This window comes from Saccopteryx leptura, chromosome 4 (assembly GCF_036850995.1).
Source record: "Saccopteryx leptura isolate mSacLep1 chromosome 4, mSacLep1_pri_phased_curated, whole genome shotgun sequence".
NCBI lineage: Eukaryota > Metazoa > Chordata > Mammalia > Chiroptera > Emballonuridae > Saccopteryx > Saccopteryx leptura.
Genome location: NC_089506.1, coordinates 205,462,448 through 205,474,329, shown reverse-complemented (window position 1 = coordinate 205,474,329; position 11,882 = coordinate 205,462,448). Strand labels below are relative to the sequence as shown.

Genomic DNA, 11,882 nt, shown 5'->3' with positions numbered 1-11,882 from the left:
AATAAACTTTAAAATATTTGCCATCATTCTCTCCAGAACGAACTAACAAAACAAAACAAGCTCAACATAATTTAAAAATCAAGCAACATGAAAAAACCACATTACAGAGACGATTCATCATGTGTTCATCTGGGTTTAACTGTTACATCTAGTTTCATTGCTTTTCACCATTACAAACTATGATAACTGAAGATGTAACTTTAATGGGTATTTTAAAAATTTTTTATTAATTTTAATTTATTGTGTTTACATGGATTCAAGTGTCTTTAATGGGTAATTTTGAATTTAGATTTAACTTTGTTGAATATTATAATAGAGTATACTTATTACAATACAGTGTAGCACATTTTTCTATTAGAAAAAAATATATAAGATCCTTTACTCATAAAGGTTGTCCAATGGCGGGATCGCTATACAGTGCACACATATATTATGAGATATGTTCGTAACAAATCTGGTAGTTCCTTTACACAGTTCCTTTCTTCACCTTTTCTTTGGTGTATTAGCTAGCTGTTTGAGGTGGCGTGATGGGACATCCTGAATTCATTCCACCATACTGGTACTTAGCTTTCTTTTCAGATGGTTTCAGTATCTGAAATGGAAACATTAAACCTCATTCACACTCATCATTCCACCAGCATTTTTAAATTTGCCACCATAATATGGGGCTGAAAATAGGGTTACTTATTGTCACTCAGCAAAAAATTGATATCCACCTTCCACCACCTGCTAAACACAGCAAATCAAGTCTACATTGTGATGATTCAGAAATTTACCGCCTACATTAGCTCCAAAAGTTAAGAAAACACCACAGATATTTTCTCCCCGGCCTTGCACATCCTTATCTGGGTCAGAGCACACTTGTATCAGGGACATCAGTAGGTCTCATCATTCTCCACATCTGCTTCATAGACTGCAAGTCTGCTGACGGTCCTCCAAGACAACGGATCTCATCCACAATGGCAGCTGTCGGCAGACAGCTGAAAGAATCAGTGATGGCCTTCCAAAATGTACTATTAAACCTTTGTTTGCATTCATCACAGAATCCATAATGCGCTTGAGGCTAGCACACTCATGGTTTCTTCTTAAGAGAAAGACATTCTCTGGGGATTTGATTTTTTAAGCCAATAGAAAACAGATGGTTTCCAAAGACTGCTTTCCGCTGTCCACATAATCTCCTAAGAAAAGGTGGTTGGCTTCTGGTCGGAAACTCCCGTATTCAAATAATCGTAGTGACTTTCTGTACAGTCCATCGATATCTCTGCCAATTTTCGGTAGTGCTTTCAATTCCAAAAGAATAAGGCCTCAGCTTATCTTTTTATTTTTTTTATTTTTTACAGAGACAGAGAGTGAGTCAGAGAGAGGGATAGACAGGGACAGACAGACATGAATGGAGAGAGATGAGAAGTATCAATCATTAGTTTTTCGTTGCGTGTTGCAACACCTTAGTTGTTCATTGATTGCTTTCTCATATGTGCCTTGACCGCGGGCCTTCAGCAGACTGAGTAACCCCTTGCTGGAGCCAGCGACCTTGGGTTCAAGCTGGTGGGCTTTTGCTCAAACCAGATGAGCCCGCGCTCAAGCTGGTGACCTCGGGGTCTTGAACCTGATTCCTCTGCATCCCAGTCCAATGCTCTATCCACTGCGCCACCCACTGGTCAGGCTTCTTTATCTTTTTTTTTAATTCATTTTTTAGAGAGGAGAGAGAGAGAGAGAGAGAGAGAATGATAGAAGCAAGAAGCAACAACTTCCATATATGCCTTGACCAGACAAGTGCAGGGTTTTGAACCGGTGACCTCAGCGTTCCAGGTCGACGCTTTATCCACTGTGCCACCACAGGTCAGGCCTTCTTTATCTTTATAATGGGAGTGATAATAGTACCTACATCATAGGATTGACAGGGAGATTAACTGTCAAATAATGTGCCACAGAGGAGGCTAGATGAGAGATAAACAGGAGGATTTAAATGAAGGATTATAATTGAACTTGGGCAGAGATGAAGGAGGAAGACCAATGAAGGGTTCCAGAAAGGTGTTGGCCATGTAATTAGATGATCCAGACACAGCTTGAGTGGAAGGGGAGGACATGGTACAGGAGGAAGGCGGACTCCAGCTCATTGACCTGGCTGCCCAGGTGCAGGGAATATAGTTTGCTGACTCAGGGGACAAAGAGTGAGGAGCAGGCTTTTAGTTCAGGGCCATTGGGCAGGGCTTGGAGCATGTGTAGAAGAATGAGATACCATATCATAGTAACTTTATCTCCAAGTTAGCAGTGCTTTTATTTATTGCAACGTTGTCATAAACAGTTCTAGAAGGAACTAGGCCAACTATAGTGGCTATCTCAAATACTAGAAATGTCCAACTTATTGTCTGAGGAACAACAGACTTTGTTCAAGGAAGGAGAGGAGGACTAAAAAAAAATTCTAGGAAATTTCATATACCTCAAAGTCATATATATATATATATATATATATATTAAAAGTAATAAAAAGACTTCTAATTCTAGTACTATGGAGAATTAGAAACCCTAATATTCAGCCAACTGAACAGCTAAAATGCTGGATCAAATACTTGAATGCATCTTTTAAACACTTTGCAGATGTAACACAAAGGTTAGGGATCAACAGAGTCCCTAGAGACATGAAGTCAGGGAGGCTCAGTGGTGAGCACCCATCAAAGCCAATGTTTTCCTGAGGGTTTCTTGCAAACCCTAGAGAATTCGAGCTTTCCCTTTAAAGGCTACAGAGGGTTGAAGGGCAGGACACAATCTAGGGCACACTCACAGTGAGAATTTAACAGTAGGTTCCTCATAGAGCTAGACCCCAAAGAACTTTACCATCTCTGGAAGGATGGGTGAGATCTGTATCCTCCCTGATGGAGAGACAGCTTACGGAAATTGCCTGTCTCAATCATAGAGCTGAGTATAGGGGAAGAAAAAAAAAATCTCAACTAACCTACATTTACTATTTAATCTGTGCCCCACCAAACTTTCAGGGTAGAGTTAACTAACTTAAGGGCACTGGGCATCAAAAGCTCCAAGTGATTGCTTCCTGGTTTTCTTTTAACTAAAGTTAATTTCCCTCTTAAAGGGATACTTACACTTCTAGTCTCATATTTTTCTCTTCTCAAGGGAGAGGCTTATCTTTTTTTTTTTTTATAGGTGTTAAGATAGCTTCAAAATATTTCAGATTTAGCTTTAACTAATAAGACTCTGAGTTCCGTGAGGGGTTTTTGTCTTTTTGTTCACTGTTGTATCCCAGTGCCTAATACTGCCTAATATTCCAGTGCTTTACATGGATGAGACAATAAATGAATAAATTTTGGGGGTGCTTCTGACGTGTCAGGCCAAGTGTATGTGTTATATGCTAACTTAAAAATTTAGCCCTTGGCCCTGGCCGGTTGGCTCAGTGGTAGAGCGTCGGCCTGGCGTGCAGAAGTCCCGGGTTCGATTCCCGGCCAGGGCACACAGGAGAAGCGCCCATCTGCTTCTCCACCCCTCCCCCTCTCCTTCCTCTCTGTCTCTCTCTTCCACTCCCGCAGCGAGGCTCCATTGGAGCAAAGCTGGCCCGGGCGCTGGGGATGGCTCCTTGACCTCTGCCCCAGGTGCTAGAGTGGCTCTGGTCGCAACAGAGCGACGCCCCGGAGGGGCAGAGCGTCGCCCCCTGGTGGGCGTGCCGGGTGGATCCCGGTCGAGCGCATGTGGGAGTCTGTCTGACTGTCTCTCCCCATTTCCAGCTTCAGAAAAATACCAAAAAATATATATATATATTTAGCCCTCAAAGCAGTCCTGCAATGTTAGGATGATTAACATCATTTAAGATGAGGAAATTAAGGCATTAAGACCCAGAGAAGAGAGTGTGCTCAAGCTTGTACACAAATAGAACAGGGATTCAAATCTCCCTGCAGTGTATGATACTGAGGTTGATTTATAATAATTTTATAGTTGTTACAGGAAAGTTATATTAGTATACACTCATTCCACAGGGCTAAAGAACGTGTGTAACTAAAGTCAGATGTTAAGGCTAGAAAAACAGTTCCGTAGGCGTTGGTGGTACAAACTTACACTTCTGTGTCATTTGAGGTCCTCTAGGAAGCAGACACCAAGACAGAGTTGGGGTACAAGACATTTATAGAGGATAAAGCCTCCAAAAGATAAAGGGGAGAGAGAACAGAAATAAGCAGATAGATGTTAACACCGAGAAAAGAGGATGAAAAGAGGAGGGTTATGGAGGAAAGGCCTCAGGCTGCGGTTCAGCTCTGAGAAGGCTCAGCCGGGTCAACAGGGAGCCTGGGTGTGTAGATAGCCCATGGAAGAGGCCCACACTGCCCGGAAATGGTGAGTCCTTGTGTCACTGCCATGCTCAGTCACTGCCCAGGAACTGCCTGGGAAGCACCTGGCATGAATGTACAAACTGAGGCAGAGCTTAGGGGCATCCACAGGTGGAGGCTGTCAGCTGACTGCACACCCCGTGGCAGGTTCTCTCTTGAAGACAGCTGAGTGGCACATGTCTATGGTTGTCACAGCCCTTGTAAAGGACTTATATCATCCCAGTTCTGTGACTAAGGCAGAGATTAAGCTGGTGATCCTGCAGGCTTTGACAGAAGACACTCTCTGATTAAATTCTGGCAATTACTGGCTGTGGTGACCTTGAAGAGGACACTTGATGTTTCTGAGCCTCAGATTTCTGTGATTCCCAAACTTCTTTGGTAAGTGTTAGCTCTCTTGTAGAGAACTGTTTGATCCTCTCTGCATCTCCAGAATTGACCCTCTGGGAGAAACAAAAAGCATCTCCATATTGGGTCAAATTTGATGTCAATAGCGACCCTAACTCCTCCTTGTTATGAATATCAAGAGGAATCACGCGGACCTGGTTTAGATTCTTCTTCAAGCTTCATTATATCTTGATGATAATAAGAATACCCACCTTATAAGCTGGTGTAGAGATGTCTCACTTGAAGTAGGTAATGCATAGTGCCAGAAGTAGTAATAGTGTGTGTGTGTGGTGGGAACAGTGGTTCTCAGGATGGAGGTGAGGAGCTGGAGGAGGCGATGGTGACCGTGAGGGTGGTAGTGATAATGACAGAGATGGGAGGAGTGGTGGAAGTAGTGATGGGGATGGTGGAAATGACAGAGATGATAGGAACAGTGATGATGATGAAGGTGGTGGAGGGGATGGTGACCGTGAGGGTGGTAGTGATAATGACAGAGATGGGAGGAGTGGTGGAAGTAGTGATGGGGACGGTGGAAATGACAGAGATGATAGGAACAGTGATGATGATGAAGGTGGTGGAGGGGATGGTGACCGTGAGGGTGGTAGTGATAATGACAGAGATGGGAGGAGTGGTGGAAGTAGTGATGGGGACGGTAGAAATGACAGAGATGATAGGAACAGTGATGATGATGAAGGTGGTGGAGGGGATGGTGACCGTGAGGGTGGTAGTGATAATGACAGAGATGGGAGGAGTGGTGGAAGTAGTGATGGGGACGGTGGAAATGACGGAGATGATAGGAACAGTGATGATGATGAAGGTGGTAGAGGGGATGGTGATGGTGGCTGTAATGGTGGGGATGATGGAGGTAGTGGAGGAGATGACGGTAGTGATCATGGAAGTGGTGAGGAAGATGAGGGTGATGGTGATGGAGGGGAGATGGTGGTGGTGAGGATAGCGCTGGTGGAGGGGGATGGTAAAGCCAAGTCCAGCACAGCACTTGGCCCAGGTCCCCTGACTCTCACTCTGGCCCACATGAGCCACGGTAAGCTGTGTCCTCATTCTGTGGACTACATGCCAGTCCCCACCCACTCTCCTCACTCTCTCTGCAGTCACAAGGCAGGAATGAACTCCACGTGTCTCGGGGGGGAAACCCAAGAAGCAAAGGTAGCCGTCCATGTCCCCAGTGGCGATGGAGGTGACTCAGGCTGGGACGCAGCAGCCGTTCGCCCCGGTCTGTGAGCAGACACACAGCAGCCAGGCGGCCGGCCCTCCACGCTCACAGGGCCCCATGGCCCCAGGAGGCTGAGCTCCTTGGCCTCTCAGAAGGAAGCAGCCAGGCCCTCTTCTCCTTTTGCAAACCCACAGCCCAACATTCCTCCTCAGGTTCCTCCTCAGGTTCTGTGACGTCACATCTCTGGGCCTCATCTGTCCTTTGAGATGATTAATGCCTACCTTGTGGTGCCGCTGGTGACGAAGAGACCGTGTACAAGAAGTGTCTAGCTGCCCACTACTCTCACTCAAGAAATGAGAGCTAAATATTTTAATGCATCATCATTAGCATTAATCTATAAATTGGAGGGGAGGAGATACAAAGAAGGTTACTGCCTCTCACTCAACACGTGGGTGACCTCAAGAACTACTTGAGCGCCGACCTTGACCTAGAGGCCTGGAGCAGGAACATTTTTCATTTCCCAGTTGCATTGCCTTCTCTCTGCAGACCCCTCGGCACCCTCTCCTTCCCCTGCTATGGTCTCAGACCACACGTTTCTCATCCCCAATGCCAGATCGCAGGTCTCGATTTGTGACAGAGCCAATGACAACATTCACTAAATCAGTGTGGCTCAAAGTGTGGTTCCTGCATCTCCCTGCTGGTCACCAGAGGAAGGGTTCACCTATAGGCTTTAAATAACAGTGGACCACGGGGAAGAAAAGAGGGTCTCCTTTCAATTCTTTACAGTCATCACCATGATCATCATATTAGGTCACACCATATGAAATGGCTATTTTTGGAGATCAAAACAAACAAATATTAGAAATTTCATATGACGCAGCCTAATAGGATATGTTAGACAGACAAGAAATTATGAAGACTAAGGATATGAATAGCTATGTAATCGTAATCTGCTAATGAAATAAAACATTAAAGTTTTATTGAAGTCCCCTATGGATTTTTCCCTGATCTGTTCCCTTCAACCTTCCTACCTCTATACCCCCTTTGCTCTAGAAATAACCTACCTCCTGAAATGACAGTTGGTGATTTCATGCACATCCTCCCCTGTTATGAACCCCATCCCGAGATAATTCTTTGCAGACTACAGTTGGTCTTTTGCTCAATACATATTTGAGTTTGGCATGTTAATATAGGTAGTCCTGGTTTATGTATTTTACTATTGTGTAGGATTCCATCATAGAGATAGATAGCATTACTCTTTCTACTTAGAAGGATATTTGTTTCCAGGGTCTTGATGTGATTTTTTTTTATAGTCAACAAAATAACGATATCCTTTTATTGGTTTTTGTTTATATGTGTTATGTTTCAACTTTCAATAATAAAATTCAATAATCCCTGATTCCTTAAAACTTTGCTTTATACTTTATTTTCGTGCTGCCAATGTCAACAGCCATACAAAACATCACACGGGGTTAACTGACTCTATGCATCATTTAAAAAACACCTAATCAAGTCACAGCTATTCAAAGATGAAATTGTAGATAGACACCTGACTGGTGATGATAAATTGACTTGGGAAGCAGAGGTCTCGGCTTTGAAACCCTGAGGTTGCTGTCTAGAGAGCAGGCTTGCCAGCTTGAACACGGGGTTGCTGGCTTGATGGGGATCATCAACATGATCCTAAGGTCAGTAGCTTGAGCCCAAGGTTGCTGGCTTGAACAAGGGGTTGTTGGCTTGCACAAGAGGTTGTTGGCTTGAGCAAGGAGTCACTGGCTCAGTTTGAGCCCTCCAGTCAAGACACATATGAGAAGCGATCAGTGAACTACAGTGAACACAGCTGCGAGTTGATGTTCTCATCTCTCTCCTCCTTCCCTTCCTCTGTCTCTGTCTCTCTCTCTCTCTCTAATAAAAAATAAGTTATAGATATGCACAGTGTATTTGTCACTGTTCATAAATGTTATAATGCCATCCTCTCTGAGACAGGAATTCTTAAGCCTATACATAATATATTTGCTATTACCATAAAAATCATCCAACTTTGAAACAAAAATCAAACAATTTTAAGAAACATAGAATTTAACCAGAATTGGGTGTGGAATTCAAACCTTCCAACATCTCGCTCTGCTCCAAATAGCTGCCATTCACAGACAGGTTTAATTTGGTCACATTACTACTGTTGAATTATCGAACAGAAACCACTTTATGACACTGTCCTTCAATACTCACAAAAAAGATGAACAGCACCGTTCGTTAAAATTATCAGTTTTTCACGGACATGCAGTCAGATAGCCCCACTGATCCGTAGCTGGTGATGACTCCGGAAGGCAATGCCGATGGACAGACAATCAGGAACGACCCCTGCCACAAAAGGCATGGAGAACAGACGCTGCTGAGGTCACTGGGAGAATGCCTGCAGCTGGATTCCGAGCCCTAGGTAACCTGTTTGACCTGTCTCTTCTTTGAAATAGAACACTCACGGATTTAGCAGCTTGTGGATTCACGTGGATATGTAACACCATACTGTTATGAAATGGAAAGAGAAAAAATTGTAAAGACTCAACCATTAAACCTTTCCATTTTAGGTTATATCCCAATATGTAATTGACTTGACTAACTTCATTTTCAGAACCATTAAATTCCTTCATTTTAAGTGGGTCCATTATGTTTAATTCATTAAAGCCACAGGTGCTCTAGAATGTTTACAAGGCATTTATATCTATTCTTATGTTGATTTTTATTTTATTTTTTTGCCATCACAAATAATGCTGCTTCATGTGTCACACCGCACACGTGTAAGAAGTTACCTGGGGTATATACTGAGGAGCGGAGATGCTGATTAGACACCTCTCCCATTGTTATACGTATTGTCAATTATTACCCCAAGTCATTGCACGATTCTGTGTGGTCTCCAGGAGAGTTTTCTACACCCTTATCGGTTGCTTCTATAATTTTTGCTAGTTTGCTGGTGCAGACAACTTCAGCTTGAGTCTATCTTTAACATCTCTCTTCACACTTGCTAACCACACTTCGTTGCAAAGAAATAATCGAAGCTCGGGAGCAAAACAATCAAGCAGAAAACTTTAAACTTCCATATTAACATTTTACTTTCTGTGTGTCTGTCAGGGGGCCTACTATTCTTGGGCAAGTGAGAAATAAAAGCCTGAGAAACGACATCAGGCAGGGGATCTGAATGACTGGAGACGAGGGAAATGCGACAGGCATGACTAATCCCAGGGGAATGTCACAGACCTCTGAGACCAAAGGGTTCCGCCGCTGGGTAACCCATCCCTGAAAAGAGCAGCATTTCAGAATGGAAAGAAGCCTTCGGGAGTGTGTAATCTGACTCACTTGTCACACAGGTGACGAAATTGTGGTCCAGAGAGAGGAAACGTCTTGCCCATGTAGCTCCGTGGGTCAGTGGCTGAGGGAGGCTGGCCTCCGGTTTTCCTGCCCAAACTCAGGACTGGGTAGCGACTGGAGTGGTAGGAAAGGGAAGGCACCTGACCAGCGGCCAGGAGGACTTCTTCTCCCTGGTTCCGCGCACCCAGTGTGTGCGCTTCCGTTACCCATCATCCCCGCCTGAACGCTCGCGATGGGTTCCCACGGCACAGACCCCGCTCTCAAGGGCCTCCGAGGTGACATGCTTTGGAACACAAGTTCTTTTAAAAAATATTTTTTATTTTTCAATGACAGTTTATATTCAGTATTATTCTGCGTTAGTTTCAGGTTCACAGCCTAGCGGTTAGACAAGCATATACTTTTACAAAGTGATTCCTCCATATTTCCAGTGCCCTCAAGCACCATACAGAGTTTTGACAATATTATTGACTGTATTCTTATGCTGTACTTTACACCCCCATGACTGTTCTGTAACTGTCAATCTGTACTTAATCCCTTCGCCTTTTCCACCCAGCCTCCCAACCACCCTCTCCTCTGGCAGTCAACAGTTTGTTCTGTTTTATATTAGTTGAAACAACTTTGAAACAAAAAGATAGTAGTTATTGCCAATGTGAAAAAAATTAGATCATATAAATGTGAAAGGATATAGCTACAAGCTTCTTCACTGTAGCAGGATTTATAATGAGAAAACGATTGAACACGGTCTAAAAGACCAACAAGTGTAACCCGGGCTGAGTAGCTCAGTTAGTTGGAGCGTCGTCCCAATGCACCAGGGTTGTGAGTTCGATCCCCGGTTGGGGCACAGACAGGAATCAGTTGGTCAATGAGTGAGTAGGTGGAGCAGCAGGTAGATGTTTCTCTCTCTCTCTCTCTCTCTCTCCCCTTCTCCCTTCTGCTTTCTCTAAACTCAATCAATCAACCAATCAAAATAAAATAAAATAAAAGACCAACAAGTATAGAGTGGATTATTCCAAACAATGGGATACTGTTGACAATAATATTTTACAAATATTTGACGCGATACATTAACTTTAGAAATCAAACAAAAATATTTTCAATAAGATCTCAATTTGATGAAAAATACATGTGGGAGGAGAATATATTAAGATATAAAGTCATTATATTGTATTTTGTTCACTTAAAAAACAAACAAACAAAACCTACAAATTCCTTAATCCTTCCTAGAACTCCCTGCCAGCATCTCCCCAGTCATGGCTGCTGACTCCATGCCATCTCTTCCATCTGTGAAAATTCTCTTTTGTCTCCTTCTTCTCTAACTCCTAAAATTTAAGCTCCTCAAATCTCCTTTTTCTCTCAGGTCTAACTGATGGGCATTACTGCCTGTGCAAGGCATTGCGTGATCTCCTAACTGCCAGGAAAAGAAATCTCAGAAAGAGGAGAAAAGGGGACGAAAGTGTCTTCTTCCCCTCTCGGTGCAGTCAAGTGGATGCTGCTCTGCATCACAAAGTTAGTCTGATAAAGTTGAGAACATTTGCACAAGTACCCATCTCATTCTCCTGTCAGGAGAGAAGACCTGTATAAAAAATGCAAAGCTTCGTTTGTGATTCTAAAACTATTCTTGAAAGTGTTGTTTGTACAAAGGAGTCTTAAGATACCCCGCCTGCAAAAATTACTGATTTGCTTTGTGAATTTGCTCTTCGATGCCTAAAAAGTATGCGCTTTCAGTGATCTTAATTGATACTTTGTTGCCCTGAGAATGATATTTACATTGATGTCTCTGTTTGCTTAAAAGCTTAAACAGGCAGGTTGTTAGGTGAGAAGAGCTTCAGAATTTCCTCTCCGTCTTTATGCACAAAATTTAGAATGTCACGATCTTGTTAGATTGCTTATCCAAATCAGGGGTTGAGAGTCCATCTCATTTAAAAGTCTATATTAATTTCTAATTGCCGTTTAGCTATACTCTTGCATTATGTTTTAGTGGTTCCCCCAGGGATTGTAATATACATCTTCCATTTCTCCCACTTGATACAAAATATAGAAACTTTGCAACTGTATATAGGTCCAACAATTCTTTATACTATAGTCATCATATGTATTATATGATGCACATATATGATGCATATATATGTGGAGGAGGAAATCTTCATGCACTGTTGGTGGGAATGCACATTTTTGCAGCCACTGTGGAAAACAATATGGAGTTTCGTCAAAAAATTAAAAATTGAACTGCCAGTGATTCTAGTTCTGGGAATATATTCAAAGAAACCCAAAACATGAATTCAAAAGAATATTTACACCCCTATGTTTATATAAAAAAGTCACAAGACAATACTTAAACTTTTGCTTTAAGCAATTATGTTTTTAAATAAGAGAAAAAGCAATCTTTTATATTTACCAGTGATTACTATTTCTACTGCTCTTCAATCTTCCCTATAGATCTAAGTTTCTAACTGGTATCATATATCCTTCACATAAAGAACTTGCTGTAGCGTTTCTTGAAGCCTATAAAGTGTAAGTCTGCTGCAACATATTCTTTTATGTGAAAATATCTACTTTTTCTTCATTTTTGAAGGATATTTTTACTGGATGTAGAAGTCTGTATTGACAACTTAATTTCCTCTCAGTTCTTCCAGTATATT

At 42.6% G+C, this 11,882-nt stretch overlaps 1 protein-coding gene and 1 pseudogene across 1 annotated transcript; both read right to left on the bottom strand.

Moving 5' to 3' along the window:
* Window positions 1-502: 502 nt before the first annotated feature.
* LOC136402509 (serine/threonine-protein phosphatase PP1-beta catalytic subunit pseudogene) lies at window positions 503-1,293 on the bottom strand (annotated as a pseudogene).
* Window positions 1,294-5,018: 3,725 nt separating this feature from the next.
* LOC136404328 (hepatitis A virus cellular receptor 1-like) lies at window positions 5,019-5,771 on the bottom strand. The gene has a single exon (XM_066383659.1). It carries the CDS (start codon window positions 5,769-5,771, stop codon window positions 5,019-5,021), a length of 753 nt encoding a protein of 250 aa, XP_066239756.1.
* Window positions 5,772-11,882: the final 6,111 nt, after the last annotated feature.